General features: G+C 35.8%; 1 protein-coding gene across 1 annotated transcript in view; it reads right to left on the bottom strand.

Moving 5' to 3' along the window:
- Nucleotides 1-3,166: 3,166 nt before the first annotated feature.
- Nucleotides 3,167-22,145, bottom strand: part of Scn7a (sodium voltage-gated channel alpha subunit 7) — a 77,734-nt gene continuing 58,755 nt past the window's right edge. Inside the window, exons 17-25 of the mRNA XM_027420261.2 lie at nucleotides 20,201-20,355; nucleotides 16,974-17,147; nucleotides 15,171-15,278; nucleotides 12,857-13,135; nucleotides 11,904-11,957; nucleotides 11,389-11,526; nucleotides 9,433-9,537; nucleotides 8,625-8,895; nucleotides 3,167-4,814 (exon numbers count right to left, since the gene is read on the bottom strand). Coding sequence (XP_027276062.1) covers nucleotides 3,790-4,814; nucleotides 8,625-8,895; nucleotides 9,433-9,537; nucleotides 11,389-11,526; nucleotides 11,904-11,957; nucleotides 12,857-13,135; nucleotides 15,171-15,278; nucleotides 16,974-17,147; nucleotides 20,201-20,355 — 2,309 coding nt within the window. The 3' untranslated portion in view covers nucleotides 3,167-3,789. The remainder of the gene's footprint in view (nucleotides 4,815-8,624; nucleotides 8,896-9,432; nucleotides 9,538-11,388; nucleotides 11,527-11,903; nucleotides 11,958-12,856; nucleotides 13,136-15,170; nucleotides 15,279-16,973; nucleotides 17,148-20,200; nucleotides 20,356-22,145) is intronic.

The raw sequence follows: 22,145 nt of genomic DNA, 5'->3' as shown, positions 1-22,145 counted from the left end.
GTGAACCCCACAGTCTTTTGCATTTTGTTCACTTGTAATTTCTGTAAACTATTTGACATAGAAAGAAGAGATTTTGTCTGGGTTGATTTTGCATAGGACTTGTGCATTCCATGCCATCACTGTGAGTTCATATGTGCAACTAGCCTGTGTATCTGAAAATAGTTTTCTTGTAGTCTTGCTCTATATCTGGCTCTTACAGGCTTTATGTTCCTCTATCTTCCTAAATGACCCCTGAGCCTTTTGAGGAAAGATTTGATGTAGATGTTTTGCTTAGGGTGGAGTGCTCTGAAGTTTCTTATTCTGTGTAGGTTGACCAATTGTGAGTATTTGTGTTAATAGTCATCTACTGCAAGAAGCAGCTTCTTTAATGAGGGTTGAGAAACACATTGACCTATGAATATAATGTTATGCCATTAGGATTCTGTTCAATCTTATTTTCATTTGGGAGAATAATAGTAGCAGATTTTCCCTAGGGCGTATGCTCTATCTAGGCATGCATTCTTAGTACCAATAAGAATGTCCATTTCTCAGAGAGGTCCATACATCCAGTGAGAAAGCATTTGGTTACCTCTATAACATTCACATCATCCTTATTGCAGCAGAAGGCATATCTTGCCAAGAGAGTCATTATTGTAGTTTGAAAGGGTTTGTTGCTTCTAGCATCATGAAAGCTATCTTGTAGAAATGAAGTACTCATTTGGTTAATAATGTTGCATGACTCAAGTGTGTGGTGTCATCAGTGATTTTATGGGCAAGGACCAGAGGGTAACCAAAAGCAATGGCAATAATGAACTATGTTTGGAGATCTATGGATCTCTACTGGTCAACAAAATAAAAAATTGGAATAGGTGCCTACCTCAGTTTTCAATTATTTCCCTTTTAATTTTTACCTAGATTTCATCATGGTCAGATAAAATGACCTATGTGACACCCATACTCTGAAATTCATGAAGATATATCTTATGGACCATAAGAAGGTCAGTTTTGGTAAATTATGCACAGTTTCAAAAAGAAAGCATGTTCCAAACTTATTGGATGATATCATATGAAACACAAAATCAAACTTGTTTTTTACATTTTTGTATGTCTCTAAAAAGAAGATATAAAATTGAATGAAAACAAACACACAACACATTAGAATGATAGGGAGTAGCTAAATATAGATTTTTTTGGTTAAGGCATATTAGTCATGAAAAAGTATGCAAATAAACAACTTACTCTTCTACTGAACAAAAATAATTTAAAGTGAGCAGGAAGAAGAAAATCCCAGTAATAGCAGAAATCAATAAAACTGAGAAAAGGAAACAGAAAAATCAATAAGATAAAAATTATTTTCTAGGAAGGCCTTACTTTTGATAATCCTCTAGCTAAAACTAAAATACACCCTGTATTAGTGGAACAGAAGTCTAAATGCAGAAATTATACCAAATGAATCTGAAATTCAATGTGAGTCTTATTAATATCCTAGCTTGCTCTTTCACAGATTTGATAGCTGATCATACATACATAATATGTCAAGCATCAGATCCACAGGCAGCCTAGGGCGTTTCATTCTTAGTTATGGGAATGAACAAATGAATAAGTCATGTTGTAAATATTATTGTTAGATAATATTTACTAATAAATAAATTTAATAATCAAATTTGCCAATCTCCCAATCTCGCTTCCAAAATCATAATATAAAAACCAACAAATCTGAGTGTGCTTAACAGAGGACGTTTATTATTTTCTGCAGTAGCTCAAAAGTAAAACATATGGAAGCAGTCTTTCAGAAATGAAACTTCCAGACATTTGGGATGGTTATTGCTTACAATTCTTTATAAGTAATGGCAAAATGATCTTCAAACTCATATCAGTGTGTTGTCTTCATGAGATTTATAGAAGCAAATTACAATTCAGTTTTAGTATCTGGAACAATTTCTATATTAAGGCATTCCCAGGAATTGGAAAACTGAGAAGTTGAGGTAACCCAGAAGGCTGTTACCATGTCACCAGTTAAAACTCCCATGCCTCTTCTGTCTCCATCACATGACAGAGAGTGAACAGTGAAAGAGAAATAATTTCATAATAATAATAATAAAAACAACTCACCAGACACTAATTTACTTAGGTGATTTTTCAAGGCATGTTGGTAAAGTTACAAAGTTTTTGAGGAGCAGAAGTAGATACAGGAGTTAAGGCTCAAGATCATGCATTCATTACAAAATACAATCTCTAGGACATAAGGGCATTGAGTGTCATAAAACACACTTAAACTTGTTATGTAAGTCAACAGAATATGCATTGTTTTCTAATTCTGGAGGACTTCATAGGCACAGTGAAATCAGTTTTCATACAAATGGAGTAAATTATCAGACTCTCAAATTACATGGAGGCAAGTAAACAATCTTATGAATAAACCATAATCAACTATGTATATTAGTAATAATGTCAGTAGTGAAAAATTAATGTCAGTTATTTTACAGATTCCCAAATATAAAACATTTACATGAGCATTTATATGCATTGCAAGCTATAAGACAAATAAGAAGGGAAAAGATAAATGAGCAACTAAAATTAATTTGCATATAATGATGCTATAAAATAGCAATTTACTTTTGCCTGTTAATTCATAGTCCTTATTGTTTTAAGGATTCCTTTACTTTTTAAGACAAAAGAAATACAAAGTGCAAAGAAAACTTTCAAGTGACCAGTTTCCTAATTAAGGGTCAGGGCACTGAAAATCCTTACACATGCTAGTTGCCTTCAATTCTTCTAATTTATATGATAACATGCATCCGCTATGGATAAATGGTAAAAAATACATCAGCTTTTTATAATAAGTTGAAGCTTTAGCCCATTAACATTTATTTCTACTATATCCATTTAGTAAATATGTACTTTTAAAAAAGTATAAATGTGAAGAAAATACAGAAAATGTAGGCTCAAAGTGTGGTTTTTCTATGCTTTCTTGCTCTCTGGTTCTAATCTGCTGCTGAGCTGGACCTCATGCAGAGCTTGCTAGAGTGATGAGAAGCCAGGAACCTAGGAGCAAGGAAGCAAAGTCGACATCCACTATCCAAAACTAAATAATGTCAACATCCATTATCCTAAATTAAGCAATGGCTGTGAAAACCACCACCACCACCACCACCACCACCACCACCACCACCACCACCACCACCAAACAAACAAGCATATAAAAGTCAAGAAGAAAAAAAAACAAAAAAAGTGTTCAGCCAAACCATTTAAGAAATATATGTCATAAATTAGCCCTAAAGTCTCTATGACTGATCTCAAAGGCACTTTCCGAAGAACTGTATTTTCCCCTAACTGGCAGCAGCATTTATTTATGCATATTTGTGATTTAATCCAGTGCTTCCCTCCTTCTGAAGACAGTCTCACGTTAAGGAAATATCACATTTACAACTAAGCCCCAGGAATGGTGACCTAGTCTGTAATATTACATATAAACTACAAAAGGAAAAGCATTTTAGCTGCTGAAATTTTACTGCCGTCTCTTCCCATCTCCTCCCACTCATCTTTCACTAGAGGCAACACTAGACAAGCCATGTAGGAAAAACTAAATAGCCAAGTGACAATAGTAACCTACTTTAGATGCATTGGGCAGACTGAACATGAACATGAGTTTGGCATGGAGATGTGTGGACAAACATACAAACATGTAACCATTTTCTCCACTCTCTGATCAGTGCTCAAACCTAGTTAAATTTTGTGTTTGGGTGATAGGTGAAGAAAGAAGAAGTGTGAAGTGAAATTAGATCTGGGTTTGAACAGATGTCTTTTGCTCTATTTTGTCAGAGAGGACAAAGTGGGATCATCTCTGTCATCATCTATTATAGGGATATCTGACGTGTTTTTGTCACTCTGCCTTAAGCGGTAACTCTTGTAAGCCCGCTGGATGATGGTTGCTGAAACTGCCTCTTGTTTGCGTTTCAAAGTGGTTGTAATTGGTTCATACGTGATTTTGAAAGGGTTTGCCAAAATAAACCCAGATTCTATCTCTGAAAGGATTTTCTCCACTCTCTCATCTTTTCCCATCACTCTTTTAGTAAAGGCAAGTAAGATGTCAAGGCAATGAATCCTGTCTCCCGCAGCCATGGGGAGATCCATGGCCACAAGCTGGCCCTTGTTCGGTTTTGCCATGAAAAGAGGAGGATCAAGAGCAGCTGCAAAATCTGAAAGCTTGCTAGAGTCTATGTACTGGGTCCTATCAGGGTCAAACCTGTTCCATACCTGGAAGAATTTCTTAAAGTCATCTTCACTCAAGGACCTGTTTTTTTTCTTAAAAGGGATGCTAAGAAACTCCGTGATCAACACAATGTACATGTTAACAATGATCAGCCATGTTATGAGGATATAACTGACAAAATAAAAAATCCCAACAGAAGGGCTCCCACAATCTCCCCTGACCTGAGTGCCAGGATTAATTTTATCAGGATCACAGTCAGACCATTGACTGATGAAAATTGCATTTAGCATGCCATCCCAACCAGAAAATATTGTAACTTGAAAGAGACAGAGCATACTGCTTCCAAAGGTCTCAAAGTTGGATACATCATTAATTCCAGCTTCTTTCTTAACGTAGGCAAAGTTGTACATTCCAAAGATGGCGTAGATGAACATGACCAGGAAGATGAGAAGACCAATGTTCAGCAATGCAGGAAGGGACAACATCAAAGGAAGCATCAGATCATGGAACACTTTCGGTCCTTTCCCAGGACGCAGAATGTGGATGACCCGAGACAGAAGTATCAGTTGCACAAGTGAAGTAGGCACAAAGTATTGTCCTATTGTCATAGGCAGCAACAATCCTTAGTGTAAAAAGAGATAAAAGTATGCAACAAATTTACCCAAATGCAACCATATAGAGAAAACCTAATTTATTTTGCAAGTAATCTAGTTTTCTATGGCTCATGAATCTGCTGTCAGTCCATCATTTAAGCTACATCATATAACATCATATTTAACACTGGGTTAGCTGAATATTAACTGTGACAATGACTAGTCTACGTAGCAAATTCAGAAGACTTTTTTTTTTTTTTTTTTTGGTTTTTCGAGACAGGGTTTCTCTGTGTAGCTTTGGAGCTATCCTGGAACTCGCTCTTGTAGATCAGGCTGGTCTCGAACTCACAGAGATCCGCCTGCCTCTGCCTCTGCCTCCCAAGTGCTGGGATTAAAGGCGTGCACCACCAACGCCCGGCCAGAAGACATTTCTTTAGACTGCCATCATAAGATACTTCTGAAATAACAGATGGCCAGATGTCAGTAGTCAAAAATTTTCTCAACATTGTTGGATTAAAGAATTTTCCTCAGTCTCATATCAAAGTCCTTAAAATATAGCATGTAAATATGGGGATATGTATAATATAATTTCTCTGAAAGATTTTCTAATCCATTAATTTATGATAGTTACTGAAGTTATGTAGAATGCAAGTTAGGAAGACATTATTGATAATTACAGGTATAAAATTGTATAACATTCAGTGAATCATAGATTGCAATCTAATTTGTTTCTTTTGTAAGTAGTATTTCAAGACAAAGAACTTTAAATGTGAATAGAAGCTGTACGTATTTCCTTATAACTTCCTGTTAGATTTTGATTGAGAAGTGTCATGAGGATTTGCTCACACTTTTGTTAACATACCCACTCCATACATAGCATGACATTTTTGGTGGGATTCTGCTATGTCTATATTCCCTCTGAAGTATGTTAATGAGTCTTTCACTCTAGCCAATGTCCCATCTCTCCCCAGTCTCCTGGGCTCTTCCATTATTCAGGAGGCATCCTCATTTTCAGTGCATAAGTTTATCAACATGCTCACTACCAGGAAATGAAAACCCATATCTAAAATCTGTTCTCCTGATGACATTATGTTCCACAAAACACTGTCAAGTGTAGAAAGCATATTCTCCTCCACTCTATATTTCCCATGCAAAGAGAGAGAAATAAGAATCTTTATACTTTCCCAGTGTTACTTCTGAGCATATTTTGTCCAATCATTTTTATTAAGAGGCAAGATAGATTTCTGACTCTCTGTGGATAATGCTGTTCCACTCAGTCCTTTCTTATCATACCCTGGCTGTGTGAACCATGTAGACCTCACCACTTACACTCAGCTGAAGGTTTTATTAAATGATTCATGGCCTCCCTGTTTACCTCAGCCTCTTGCTCAATAAGGATTCTCTTCAGTCTTCCACCATCTCAACTCAATAATATTCATTATTTGACTTCGGTTACCAACATCAGCGCTTGGGTCAGAAGACTGATCCAGAAGAGTGCAGCTTCAAGGTTAGATACTTTCTCTATTGCTGATTTCCCCTTCCTGCTCATTCTTTAACTCCTACCTCAGTCACTGTCATTCTGTAATTCATTTGTTTTCTTCCTGTTGCCTCCCCAACTTTATGTATTTTTCTATCATTCTTCTTATATTTTTCTCTCAGTAGTTAGTGGCATGGATTCAGTATTCTACTGAAAGAACTGAAAATTCTGGAAGCACTATTTTGCTTTCAGGCTAGTAGTTTATTTATATTTTCTTTATGGATGTCTTGGTTAGTATAATTATTCCTTTAATTTTTTGTTTTTACTTTTTGAGATTATAAGAGAATTACACCAGTTTCCATTCTGTTCCCATCCCTTCATCTAAACCCTCCCATATAGCTTTCAACCCTCTCTTTCAAATCCATGGCCTCTTTTTACACTAATTGTTGCTAAAAACACACACCCACCCCACATGCTTCTGAATAATACATAAATATAACATTCTCAGTCTGTTTAATGTTACCTTATATACATTTATGGGGCTGACTATTTGGTATTGGGTAACCTTTGGTGTGCTCTTCCCTGGGGAAAACTATTTTTCCTACTCTCAGCAGTCATTTGTTTTCTGTAGTTTTTTTTATTGTAGGATAAAGATCTTCCTGCCTTTTTCACATAGTGTGTCTATCATCCTTGTTCAGCTCATGCTTAGGCAGTCACAGTGGTAAGACTTTATGTGCGTAGATTCTGACAATCCTTGGATACACAGTCTCACAGCAAACTCCTTGATTCTCTGGCTCTTAGAACCTTCCTGCTCTTCTTGTGCAATGATCCCTGAGCCTTAGGTATAAGAATTCATGTCATTCAATCTAAGCAACAGAGTAGAGGTTACCTTAAATGCCCTCCCCTGATAATGAGATTGATGACTGACTTATATGCTACCTGATATCCCTCATCCAGCATCTGGTGGAAGTAGCAGCAGACACCCACAACTAATCACTGAACTGAACTGGAATCCAGATGCAGAGAAGGATGAGTGAAGAGCAAAGGGGTCCATACCAGGCTGGTGAAACCCACAGAAATAGGTGACCTAAACAAGGAGAACTCTTGGTTCACAGACTGATTGCTGGGAAACCAGCATGGGACTGATCCAGAACCCCTGAGTGTGGGTGTCAGTGAGGAGACCTTGGAAATCTATGGGGCCCTTGTAGTGGATCAGTACTTATTCCTAGCATAGGAATGGACTTTGGGAACCCATCCCACATGGAGGAATACTCCCTGAGCCAAGACACACAGGGGTGGGCCTAGGCCCTATCCCAAAAGATACGATAGACTCTGATGACACCCTATGGAAGGCTTCACCATCCAGGTGGAGCAGAAAGGATATGTGATAGGTAGAGTTTTAGTTGGGGGTGGTGGTGGTAGGGAAGGACGGGAGGGACAAGGGAACAGGGATCATCATGTAAAACAATCTTGTTTCTAATTCAAATTAAAAAATGTAAAAAAAAAAGAATTCAGGTCATTAACTCTTAAACACTACCTGCTATCATGGAGATCACATTCTGGTTATGCAGAAGCAAACAGTAAATATCTATTCCTGAAATAACGTTTTCTTAAACTCAGTGCCTCTCTATGCCCTTACTCACTATGTCTTTGTTTAAATTTGATTCTTACATAACGTTTCTCTGACCACCAGTTACTGACAATGTACCCTCCACTCACTCTCTTGTATGCTTTACTACTCTCTGCTTCTTACATAACAGCACAATGTGAGAAGAATGTACTGCACCTGTATTCTCTGAGAGTCTGTAAATTATATATATATATATATATATATATATATATATATATATAAATTATTCCTACCTCTTCAGAGGCCTGTCTGTTTAGCAAGAGGATTAATGAAATGTATTTATCAACAAAGAGAAAGATTACCCACATAAGAGAAAACTGGAAACAAATTCATTAAACTTAAAACTTTGAGACTAGTGGCAAAATCCTTTAAATCCTAAAATTCTAATGCTGTAAAGATTGGGGAAAGTTTTTAAAACTTAAAAGCAAGTTTAGATATCATGCCATTTTAATACACAGAGCTCCCTTCCCTGGCAGCCTAGAATGTCACAATTTACAGATTAAAAGCAGGTATCACGCATTTGTGACAGAAACTTTAAGATTTTTAACACATGAAATAAATTGTCTCATCAAGAAAACAATTATTGTACATATATATTGCAAATAGTAATTCATTCTTTTGGGTAAGAAAAATGGTCTCATCATTTTGCTTCTCAAGGGTTACTATCTTGGTAGATATTGTGATAGACAGAATAAATACTATAAAGGGAAATCTAACAAGAACAAACCTTACCTGTAATGGAGAAAATGACCACCATAAAATCATGAACATTCCACACACTGGTGAAATAGTGGCAGTGGAAGGCAGTGAGCTTCAGTATGCATTCTAGAGTGTACAGTGTGACAAAAAGGGAGTCCATCCAGTAGAGAGCCGTTTCCATTTGTGGACTCTGCTCATCATTTCGTATCATAATGGTTGTTGCTTGGAAACAGATAAGAACTATGATGATAATATTAAAGACACGATGTGTTACTAGGTCAAAAGTGAAGCCTTGGAACTTGTTCTGTAGGTGAAGAAAAGTACAATATCTATTAACAAGCTACTTATGTACATATTTACATAGATTCTGAATTCTGCAAGTTCCCTCTAAAGATAATACAAAAAGTAACACTTGAATCCTTTGTTAAAGAATGTAATTTACACAGTGTCAAAAGACTATACCCCCCTCTCTCATTCTTTATTTTTAAACAGGATAATGTAACCCATGCTGGTTTTAGACTTACAATGTTGTGGAGACTGGCCAAGACATCCTGATACTCCTACCTTTAACTCACAAGCACTGGGATTATAGGCAAGCTCCAATACACCTAACCTATTTGTTAATAATTTTTTTAAAAACACATTTTTAACTTTGAAAAAGACAATGAATAAATTTACTTATTTATTTATATTTTTGAGAAATAATTTTACTTATTCATGGTGCCAGGGATTGAACCTGGCATTAGTTAGGAAAGCACTCTACCATTAAGCTATATTCCAAGCCTGAATATAATGAATATTTTAAAATTTATTTATTTAATTCAAAATAGTATTTTCTTACTTTGGGATGGGGTAATGGTCTCTGAGAATCTTCATATAAGAGTTTCTTCAGTGCCCGGTACTGTTTTTTCTGTTTTACTGTTATAAAGATATTTGATCCCCCTTGGTAAAAAATAAATAAATGAAAGATATGAAAATCAAGTTGTATTTCCTCCACTTCTTTCCTGTACTGGTGTGCACTTCAGAGACCAGATGTCATTCCTTACACAGTCAACACTTGGCATTTCTGTATGAAGATTCATATGAAAAACATAGGGTTTGTGATGTTCAACCATCTGTATTGCACTTTTCTATTTTCAGTTAGAGAGACAAGAAAGGTCCACTGTAAAGAACTGACTTTAATAGCTAGCATTTGTGTCTTTAACAAGAAGGGGTAAATAAAATTAGAATTGGATCAATTTTCAATTTTGTAAGTTCAGTTATTGTCATATTTTACAAATGCAACTGAAAGATTCTTAATAATTGTGAAAGTATATAACTCTCCTTACCAAACAGTTGATTCATTTTTGTTTCTCCTGTCAATTTCAGTCTCTCTCTCTTTCTCTCTCTCTCTCATATATATATATATATATATATATATATATATATATATATATATGTATAATATATGGTTATGTGCATATCAGTACACACACACACACACACACACACACAATATTCTTTTGACAGAGTTTATTATGACTGTAAGTGGAGACAGAATTATCTTGAATTTGAGACCAGTTTGGGCCAAGTGGAACTCAATAATTTATGCATTTCCAGAAAATTTTTATTGTCTGTGCAATATGAAATCTGAAATACATTTAATCACTGTATGTCATCATTTGTGTCCTGTACTTGACTGTAAAATGACTTCACTCTCACTTTAACAAGGCCTTGAAGATTATCATCTACTTACACCAAAAATAGTCTCTATTTCAAAAATAGGACTTTTTTCCTGAACAATGCATTTATTTGTGTATAGACACATTAAGGTCATATATGTGATGTTTCATTATACTATTATTTATGAACACATACACCTAAGGACAGAAACTTCTTAACTTTAACTGTTGTCTGAGTATATTTTGAATATTGCACATACAATAAGGTTTGGCATTTGTATAATGTTTATAATATACAAGAGCATTTATTATTGTTCTATTATATTTAATGTCATGTAAAATGACATTAAAATGACTCAGGAGGCAGAGGCAGGCATATCTCTGTGAGTTCGAGGCCAGCCTGGTCTCTAGAGCGAGTGCCAGGATAGGCTCCAAAGCTACACAAAGAAACCCTGTCTCAAAAACCAAATATAAAAAAAATGACATTAAACCAATAAAACAGTTCTTGAAGTATTTTTTAAAGTTTTAAATTTTAAGCATATATAAAGAATATTTATATGCCATCCTATAGCCTTCATCCAGCACCTGGTGGAAGTAGAAGCAGACACCCACAGCTACACCTTGAACTGAACTGAAATCTAGTTGCAGAGAAGGAGGACTGATGAGCAAAGGGATCCATACCAGGCTGGTGAAACCCACAGAAACAGCTGACTGGAACAAGGGAGAACTCTTGGTTTGCAGACTGATTGCTGGGAAACCAGCATGGGACTGACCCAGACCCCCTGAATGTGGGTGTCAGTGAGGAGACCTTGGAAATCTATGGGGCCCTTGTAGTGGATCAGTACTTATTCCTAGCATAGGAATGGACTTTGGGAGCCCATCCGACATGGAGGGATACTCCCTGAGCCTAGACACAAGGGGTTGGGCCTAGACCCTATCCCAAAGGATATGACAGACTCTGAAGCCCCCTACGGAAGGCCTCACCCTCCATGGGGAGCATAAAGAGATGGGATAGATAGGGTGTTAGTTGTGGGAGAGGGCAGGGGAGGAGGTGAGGGAGAGGGACCTGGGATTGACATGTAAAATAATCTTCTTTCTAATTAAAATAAAAAATAAAAAAGAATATTTATACTTATCTTAATTTTCTGATTGTTGAAATTACTAACAATAACACCAATCAGCACACTCAGAGGGAGAAATAATCCAAAGATAACAAAGATGATAAAATAAATGTACATGTGGAGGTTGTGTTCGTATTTAGGCTGCATATTTACCTAAAATTGAATGTGAAAAAATTAGTAAAACATGGATAGTAGCTTTCTAAGACATGACACTCATAAGACAACTGATGCCAAGAAAACCCAACTCAATGAATTAAGTAAATGCTTTCCCGGCTTCTTGGTGCAAGGGTATCATGGCTTTGTTCATTTGGGTTTTTTAATGTGTTTATTTGGTCTTGCTACTGTGTAAAAAAGATGGTAATTCCTCAAGGTCAGATTGCTGGGTGTCAGGTGTTGCATAAGTTATTGGAAGGATATTCAGTGTCTATGAAATACCAAATCTGAGACACATTTAATCTTTTTAAATATCTCTTGTGGCCTGTGCTGAGGTTACTATCTTGATAATGACATTGAGAATGTCAGATACTTACACCAACAGAATCAACTGCTGAAATCATAATACTGAGCCATCCATTAAATGTTGCCTGTTGAAAGTAAGATAAATATATATGAATCTCATAGAAAACTTCATGGTAAATAAATAAGGGATTAGTTTGTAAAATTGGAAAAGATTGTTTTAAAATAAAAACATGATGAAAAGTACTCTAAAATATTGGAAGCTGAGACTTGCCATACTTCCATACACTGTATACTTAAGATATTTAATGCCCATCATCAGATTATGTGATTTTTACATAATTTATTTAATATTAATAAACTATTATTATGGTTTCAGTAGAACAAGAGAGGCATATGGAACTAATATTAAAATTTTAAAAACCTGCCAATAAGTATTCAAGTTTTGCTTGTGGTCTTAATTATGTGACTTGTGAATAGTGGACCCTTCACCTTTGTTGGATATCAGACTACTAAGTACCCATGCCTCAGCATACTAATTAATATAAAGACAGTAGCAAACCTAGATAAGACTGAAGGGTTGTGACCCTGTTACCAAATGAGCAATGCTGGAAATTTTCAAGTCCTGCAATTCCTTTCCTTTGTCTGCCCTCATTACCACTTGCTTCTCCCACAAGAAAAGAGACTGTGTTTTATTGGATCTTCAAAAAAAGGCAAGAACATTGTGTATCTCATAATTGTTATCTATCAATTTACTAATTGCTCAGCTGTTTTATAATGAAATCTATTCTTTATCCATATTCTATTCAAAATCCAAGTTTGAATTCTAGCCTGAAAATAAATTTTATTTCAAATAGTTCAGAAGACGGGTGTTGGTGGCGCATGCCTTTTATCCCAGCACTTAGGAGGCAGTGGCAGGTGGATTTCTGTGAGTTCGAGACCAGCCTGGTTTACAAGAGAAACCCTGTCTCAAAACCACCTCCCACCAAAAAAAAAAAGAGTCAAATAGTTCAAAAAATATACTCACTACTTGGAACAAAGAAAGAAAACCATTTCCAACATTATCAAAGTTCAGCTTTGTATTTTCCCATGGCATTGATTCATTAAATATCAGGTTTTCACATTGACTCTTATTCATAACTTCAAACTCAGGGAATCTTTCTCCACTTGTTGGGTCAATGCATTGGTAGAACTTGCCAGCAAATAAGTGTACTCCCATAATACTGAAAAGTAGCCAGGTCATTAGGCAGACCAGAAACACGCTCAAAGCAGGTAATGTTGTTTCCATCAAAGCTATCAGAACCACCTGAAATTTAAGAAAATGAACATTTTAGATAAGGAAGGAAAACCATTTGAATTTCTGATCACATTAAAATACTCATTAATATAGTATCATATTGAATCAAATAAATTGTATATCCAGAGCTTGAATAATTCATATGCTAGTAATGGAATTACCCAAATAGTTATTCAGTTTTAAAAGTCCATATACTTAAAAAATTGGTACATCATTGATAAGCAATGGTGGCAAAGGAAAAGAAAGATCTTAAGCAAATGGGGGAAACTAGCATGTAGGTGATAGAAATGACAAAAGAGGAATAATAAAGTGTGAGTTTTAAGAGGGGTGGGATAGAGATAGGACCTGGGGGAGGGACATTTAACACATAGGATGTTTCTAAAGTCATATGGAAACCTACTATGTTATAAACTATATATTCATACACATATAATATATATTCATATAAAGTTTAATTGCAGATACTGTGCATAAAGGATTATGCTTATTTCAGAAGCCATGGGTTGCTAGGGCAGGTGTGGAATACTTCCTCTTGAGTTGTTGGACCCTGAGGTCCCCAGTCTTGTCATTACTATTTGTCTTTCCCAAGGATTTAATGATGAGACCCTATTGCTGAAGAAACCATACACATTGGTCACAGTATCAAGAGAAATCAAGTTCGTACTGAAAGCTGCCTCCATACTGGCTTTCATAAATCAGAAGGTGCTATGCAGACTGCTTGGGAAGGAAAGTCTTGAAACATATTCCCCAACTGTGAGTGCTGTGAACAGCAGAAGTCTTGAAACATATTCCCCAACCGTGATTGCTGTGAAGAGCAGTAATGACTGGTGAGACAAGATATGGCTAAAGTGCAATAGCTGTGAATGTTACCGGTATAATTGATTTCTGGTTGGATATAAGTTGTCCTCCTCAGGAGGAAACAGATGCTTAGTGCTGCAAAACTGGCCAAGAACCCGTGGTTGGGCATTGAAAGGTCCGAGATGTAATCTACTACTAGTATCTTCAAAATGGACATAGTATCAAACTATCTTAAAAATCCGTATTTCTCTACCTGTAGATTACTCCAATTCTTAGACATGGTCAGAAAAGTCTCTTCCTGCACTGGATAATAGTTAATGAAGAAACAACAGGTGAAAGTGAAGAGACTGAATACGTGACTGTGGAGTGTTCAGCCACAAATCACTCTTTAAATCATTCTTTCTCCTCAATGTTCAGGAACCACAGCAGAATAAGTGCAGAGGAATTCTAAAAGCCACAGGTCAGGAATGACCAGGGTGAAACTGAGTTTTAGGCATGACAGGAACCTTGTACTCATGAACAGATAACAGCTGTGTTTGCCTCCACATATTAAAACTAGTCGGCATTCCAGTGTGTAGTAGAAGGAGGTTTAAGAGGTTCCTGAGCCCTTATTCCTAACTGAAGAGCCATGGACAGTGATGGTGTCTGGTGAGCCAGGGTCAGTTTTCTTTAAGGGGGTGGCTCCTGGTGGGTCAGCTGTACTCCAGTGGATTTCTCACACTCAGAAGTATATTGCCAGCACCAATTAGAGTCAGTGATTTACTAAATAAAATACAGGAAGAAGACATGATATTGGTGGGAGATATAAGGAGATAGAGGCAGATCTAGGAGAAGTTAAATGGAATAGTTGTGGATGAATATGATCAAAAATGCATTTATAAAACAATATTAATTGAAATACTAGAATAGTTAACAAACTGACTGAAGTTGCATTTCCTGTTATCCATATCTCTATATACACATATATGCATATATGGTTTATAAATATATTATTTCTGAAACTATTTGATTTGTCAACTGCCAACTTTTAGCTTGTCTTTACTATTTTGTAAGTTGTCATGTCTTATGAACAATTACTAGAATCTGTAAAAGTATCACTAACACAGCTTATCTATTTGTACGCACTGAGACATAAGCTGTTTGTTTCAAAAGAACCATTAAAAGCAACAATAAAGCCTGTTAATTCATGGAAATGTAGCAGCCCCACATGAGCCCTCACAGCTGAGTTTTAACCCTTCTGTCATACCTTCATTCTCTCAAACTGAGAGAGAACCCTAAGTGCTCGGAGGAATTTGATGGAAGTGAGTGGGTTCAGGTCTTCTCGAGTTTTGCCTATTAAGCTAAGACAAAACACCTGCACATATGTGAAAAAAAGAGTTAATGTGATAATAAACTTTGTGCTTATAATAAGAAGACACATATTGAAACTTACTAGTCAATCTTTTTAAATACAATTTCATGTCTTAATAATGAACATCATTTTTGGTAAAATCTTTTTTACAAAAAGATAAAACAGCAATCATTTCCAGAAATTAATACATTACTTATGTAAATATTTAGAAATTTGAAATTATATATGATCAAGATTAATATTTACATTGTTTTTTAGTTTGAAATAAGATCATTTTCAATACAGTGTTGAAAATATATTCATTAAAACAAGACATAGAATATACTCACATATTCACCTCTGGATTACTATGATTAAAGCAACATATTAAATAATTCAGAAAACAGATATAAAGAAAGATATTAATTTAATTAAACAGGAGCATAGATTGTAAAATTATAGTTATGAAGTTCCATGATTTGTAAAGTAAATTTGTATTCATAAAATCATCAGGAATTAATATATGCTACTTAGAATTAAATAAGTCAATATAGATATGATTAAACTTTTATCATATCTATATGATTCTTACGTTTTCAAATCAACATAGAAAAATACCACCTAATCTTTGTTCTTAATCCTGTACTGTAAAGATGGTGTTGAAGTAGCCTTGGAAGCTTGGGGTTCTCTACATAATCATACAGGGATGTAGACACAAAGATCATTGAGTAGAGATGGAATGTCCTTTTGTGCTGTTTTATGGAGTAGAAGCCTAATGATAAGAACTGACTTGGATGGCACAGGTGACCTATTGCAATTCATTAATTATAAGCAGAAAAGCCTCCATAGTTGTTCATAATATGGACATCTGTTTGTAGACAATATCTATAGACATTGGGTAAACATTATTAGCTACATGGTATGCCTAGAAGGGATAGGGGATAAAGGAAGGAAGAATAACATCCCTGAAAATTCTGCTCTGATAACACTTCTTTTGTAAAATCCCACATGGAGGGCTGAGGACCAAGGCAATAGGATGGGAATCACATTGGCTAATTTGAAGTGTTTCAAAAGCCAGTGCTGGCAGGTCACCCACTGAAAGGGCAGGGTGAAGAATAGAGGTGGATGAGAAGATAGAATATAGGGGGTGGATGGGATAGTGTAGAAGGTGATCTCGTCACATTGTGTAGGGTGTTGGAGAACATTTTGCTCTGTGGAGGACAGACTGTTCTTTATTGGATTCCACAAAGAGAAGTACATTAGTCAACATCCACCTTATAGTTTTCACTTTGATTTCTGTGCAGAAAAACGACAGAAGCTACACTTCAGCCAAAGCAGGAATGTCAGCATAGAATCTACTCCATGGTTGACATGAGATACCCTGAAACCTTGAAGGATGGTGAGGATGACAAAAAAGTCAAAGTATGGATATATTATTTAAAAATCAGTTCAGTAGAATTTCAAGGCTTTTAGTGATATTTTCAAGATATTGTTCAATAAAACCATTCTCTTATCAATAATTTCAAAGGTGAATTATTAAAATGATCTAGAATTATAATTTTGAATATTTCAAGTTGTACAGTGACAGGATGTGAATAGACATTAAATGTTAACAGATGTGGAAATATAGAAAATTGTTGAGACTGTATGGAGAAAGAAGGAGACAGGGTGACAGTGAAAAAAGAAATCGTGCTTAAACGTGTTCTTTTAAATACATACGATGATGACCATGAAGTCCAGCTTGTACCAGCCATTAGAAAAATAGGCTTTAAAGCCATAAGCCACCCACTTGAGAAGCATCTCCAAAATGAAGATGTAAGCAAAGATCATGTCTGCATATTCCAGTAAGATTTTAATGGTTTTTCGCTGATCAATGTATATATCTTCAAGAGCCTATAATTAAAAATTTAAACGTTAATATACAAAAATTCTAGAAACTGTTTATATGGAATTAAATTCAATTATAAATTCATTGAGTTATAAAACTGAAGACATTTAATAATGAAAAATGCATGAATTTCACAAATCTCTATCTGTAGGTAATAGCAGGTTGTGAAAATATACTTTGAAAAATGGAACTAAAGTATCTAGAAAAATGAGCTGTATCAGGGCAATTTTACACATCATTTATTTGGGGGCAGGAGGGGCTCAAGATAGGATTTCTTTGTGTAGTCCTGGCTGTCCTGGAACTCACTCTGTAGACCAGGCTGACCTGAACTCAGAATTCTGCATGGAGCTGCCTCCTGAATGCTAGAATTAAAGGCATGTACTACCACCACCCAGCTTACACATTGATTTTTGTACCTGGTACCCCAACAGGGAAAATGTCTCCAATTCAAGTACTAATGAAGACTGATCCTGTTTAGCTTCTGAGATCACTAGAGACAGGCATGCCCAGCTTGGTAAAGTCAAACCCAAAAATCTACCTGTGCTCCATCAGCAAGGACATAACAGATGGAGCCAAATAAATAAATAAAATAATCATGCCCATCATACCACATACACCTACTTTTTAAGTACATATTGAATAGTGAAGTTGATTCTACAACTGTCACCCAAAACTCATATATAAAGACATGTAGATATAAAAGACAACCATTTTCCACTCAAGGTAGAATTCTGGGGCATTTTTTGACTTCAGAGTATCCTTGGAATATCCAGCAAATCTGGTCTCACTTGAAGACCATGATAAAGTTTTCAGTAAGTATTTTGAAAAATAATTTAAAAAGATCTACTTTCACCTGCTTCCCTAGCTCCCAGAAGTACAAACAGAGTCAAACATCTTTATATTGAGTGGCTAGAGGACTACTGATGCTGCTATGGAAGGGAACAGTCTTCATTCTGATAGCATGGATCATGTGTCAGATATTGTAAAATGTACTTGGAGGAATGGAGAGAATAGGATTGGGAATCTGTTCTGAGGGGCATGTTTATTGAATTTTCACAGTTTCTATAATAATCACTGCAAACTGGCATCTGAGAAGCAGTAAATTTTGTGTTCTTGCAATGCTTGAAGTGTAACACAAAATTAGTTTCATTGTGTGAAAATCAGTGTCTGAAGGGTGATTTCCCTTTTTCTTTGGTCTTGTGACATCTTCCTTCATCATGAAGGCATGCCATTCCAATCTCTACCTCTATCTTCATTTTAACAGCACTCCTGTTCTCTTATAAGAATAGTATGTTTTCATAAGGACCACTGTGACTACTTCTGATTCATGTGGAGAATCTAAGTTCATCTGCTTTGCTCACGATCCTGGATTTAGTCTTATCTTCAGCCATCTAAATGAGGATAGACATATTTTGTGTCTTACAATATGGACACAATTAGAAGCCCATTATTCAGATGGCAATAGGCAATCAGAGCACTAGCCTGGGTAAAAGGATAGACACACTGCTGTGGAGTCAATTTCAGTGACATAGAAATGCACCAACTTAACTCATTACATTATGATGTCCTGTGAACTGGGGCTCTTAAATAAACAAGGAATGGAAAGATCACTAGATGCTAAGGGGTGGGCATGGGGATGCACTTACTACTACTAAGAGAGAAGGCAATGTTCGCTGGACCACTTCAGACCCAAAGGCAAAGTTCCATGCTTGAGAATACTGGACCAATATACTTATTGCTTTTTGTTGTTGCTGTTGTTAGTTTGTTTTGGGCTTTTTGAGACAGAGTTTCTCTGTGGCTTTGGAGGCTGTCCTGGAACTAGCTCTTGTAGACCAGTCTGGTCTCATACTCACAGAAATCATCCTGCCTCTGCCTCCCGGGAGCTGGGATTAAAGGTGTGCGCCACCACCACCTGGCTATACTTTTTGTTGTTGTTTGTTTGTTTTTTCTGGTCCAACTTATTTATGAGATCACTCATAAATAAGATGACTTATTTCTTTTCAGTTGCACCTGGCAAAAGTGAAGTCCTCTGAAACTGTTTAGCTACATTCCTTGTAGCCTGTCCATTTGAGTCATATGAAGATATGCTTCAAGGGGAACCCGTGATGGAGAAAGAACCCAAAAGGTGCATGTGGACATCCTACTTGGGAGTGTCTGAGCTTTCCAGTTCCTTGCTATAAGATAAGTGGTTTTGCAGGTATTTGTCCATGGACTGGATAGAGCATTAAGAGTCATAGTATGGGTTTACCAAAATTCAGACTAAGATGTCCCCTGATCAATTTTGGAATGCTGTACCAATCAATTGTTTTTTTTTTAAATAACAGGTAAGTAGAAATTCATATCATCATGGCAAAGTGATATGCTACACACAACAAAAAGAATGGTGATAAAATAAATATGTACATGCTGTTTGAATTGATTTCAATGAAGATCAAAAATGTATAAAGTGAACAGGAAATCCACAAATGGATGGCTACCCATGGAGAAAGTTTCTGTGCAGAGTGAGAACACAGTTCTAGATTTAGGCTATTCTGTTATCAATCAACTCACAGACACCTGGACTTGTTAATTTGTTTCTTCCCAGATACCAGTTCCCAGTGGCCTTTACAGTAACTTCAGGAGAGCACAATATGCCAATTTGGGGTGTTTAAAATTTTTAATTTATTAATGTATAAAACATTAAAATCAGTGTATCTATTCTCACTTCCTTTTCCCATTACAGTGTGTAATTTTGAGATTATTGTTTACTTAATTTTTGAACTTAAATTTAACATCAATGCTAAGTATTTGTATATATTATAAAGTTTACCATAGATACACTAATGAGGAAAAATTCACATGTCATAAAACAGTATTGATATTAAGCTTAATATTGATTCATCTATACACAATGTTTCTAATAACGTTTGAAACAGTTTCTAATGCTAAAAAATGCAGAACATGAATTCTGGAGCTATATTAAATATTCTGGGCAAAATCATCTGGCACTGTGACAATCTTGAATTGAAAGTTCTTATAGAGTATTTTCACATGACATTTACTGTGGCTGTGTGCTCACCAGTGTGCCGGTGCTCAGTAGGGTAACTATGCCAATGAAACACTTGAACCAGCTGTTTTCTACTATCTTGCAGCAAGTTTTCCTCATGTTCTTCCAAATATTTCCATTCCTAGATTCTCTACTGACTTGAGCAGGTGAAGATTTTCTTTCATAACCTGCCAAGAAGGAAATTGTTAGAGGTAAACTTCTAGAAAACTCACAGTGGATAAACATCTCAAACTTTATATGGTTTATCAATGACTTATTTACTGAATCTGATATAGGTGGCCCCATGTTTTTCACACATTTGACTGCTTACCACTGCTCAGTGGTTTATAATCAGTGAGGAACAGAGAAGAAATGAACTTGTGGGTTTGGAAGAGGAAGAAATAACCCAGAATGTAGATATAATAGAACGTCCTTTTATCCAATGGAGAAGAGAATTAATACAAATAGCACCAGTTTCCACATCGTACCCCAAATGTGCACACATTTGATAGCTTGTAAACCACATTGTGAATACTCAGTGTAATGACTCAAGACAGTGATTCTTAGGCAGCATGGAAATGGAAAACTTGAGTGAGACAATCTGCAGAGGTAGTCAGGAATGCCGAGTACTTCATGTGTTGAGTAAATGTAGCTGCAGGAATCCCCTCTTCTTGTCAGAGAGAGTTAACACAGGCAAATCTGTGGCTTCACAAGGGGAAAATGTGTGAATATATGTTTGTGAGTGGAATGTAAAGTTAAAAATATTTTAGCTTTTATTTAGTGTCAGATTATGTTTTTCTCTTTCTAAAGATGGGTTATACTTACAACTTTGTCTTAGATGATTAATGTCCTTGAATTTAAGTTGCTGAAATATTCATGTGTATGTTTGGGGAAGGGCATTTGCCCATGTGGACGTGTAGTTGATGCTGATATGTTTCCCTTAATTGCATCTGAGTCTGTGTTTTGAGACAGGGTCTCTCATTGGACCTAGAACTTGCCACTTCAACTAGATTGACTGTTTCCCTGTTTTCATTGTTGCCTGCTTCCCCAACACTAGAATTATGGACATGGGCTTCTAGGCTTGACTTTTTTTTCTCTTCATTTTTTTTAATTAAACTAGAAACAAGATTATTTTACATGCCAATCCCAGTTACCTCTGCCTCCCCTCCTCCCCTACCCCCCACCCCTTAACTAACACCCTACCTATCCCATACCCCTTCTGCTTCCCAGGGAGGGTGAGGCCTTCCATAGGCTTGACTTTTATGTTGATGCTTGGGATACAAATTCTGATTGTCATGTAATGTATAGCATGCATTTTATGCTCTGAGTCATCTGTCCAGCCAAATTACATTCTTAATTTAAAGCTATTAACTGAGAATTTTTGGCAATTTTGACTTTGATGACTTTTCATTGATGTCAAATGTCAAAATCTGTAGCAACTTATTAATCTTGCTAGGAAACACATTTGAATTATAAATCACTGAGGAGTATATGTTATATATTTCATGTGCTGAAGAGCTCACTGAAATTGTGCAATGTAGATCTACCAATCTCTACGTAAAATATCTAAACATATCATTTGCTTTTATTTTTCTATGAAATTTATAGATGCTTTGTCTAAAATTATTTTACTTTGATTTAAAATATATGTGATATATATAAAAATATTTTATGTAATCTATATATTTTAGTTTTGATTGAGCTATACTTGCTGTTTTTCATGTGCTAGTATAATACACTGTTTCCTAACTACAATATGTAATTAAATATGAACATTAGATATATTCTTAACATTATATATAGCATGAATACTGCACTTGAGTAAACAGTATCAATATTATTCTGCTAACAAACAAGTGCTCACAGTTCCTTTCTCTATCAACTATCAGTCATTATATCTATAGGCAGAATTAGTGAGCTAGGTTAATGATGATGTTTTGACACAATTAAGTTTTGCTAATGTTTGGAAAAGATTATC

This window comes from Cricetulus griseus, chromosome 6 (assembly GCF_003668045.3).
Source record: "Cricetulus griseus strain 17A/GY chromosome 6, alternate assembly CriGri-PICRH-1.0, whole genome shotgun sequence".
Classification (NCBI taxonomy): domain Eukaryota; kingdom Metazoa; phylum Chordata; class Mammalia; order Rodentia; family Cricetidae; genus Cricetulus; species Cricetulus griseus.
Note: the sequence above shows the minus strand (reverse complement) of the source record. Positions and strands in the feature narration are given on the sequence as shown.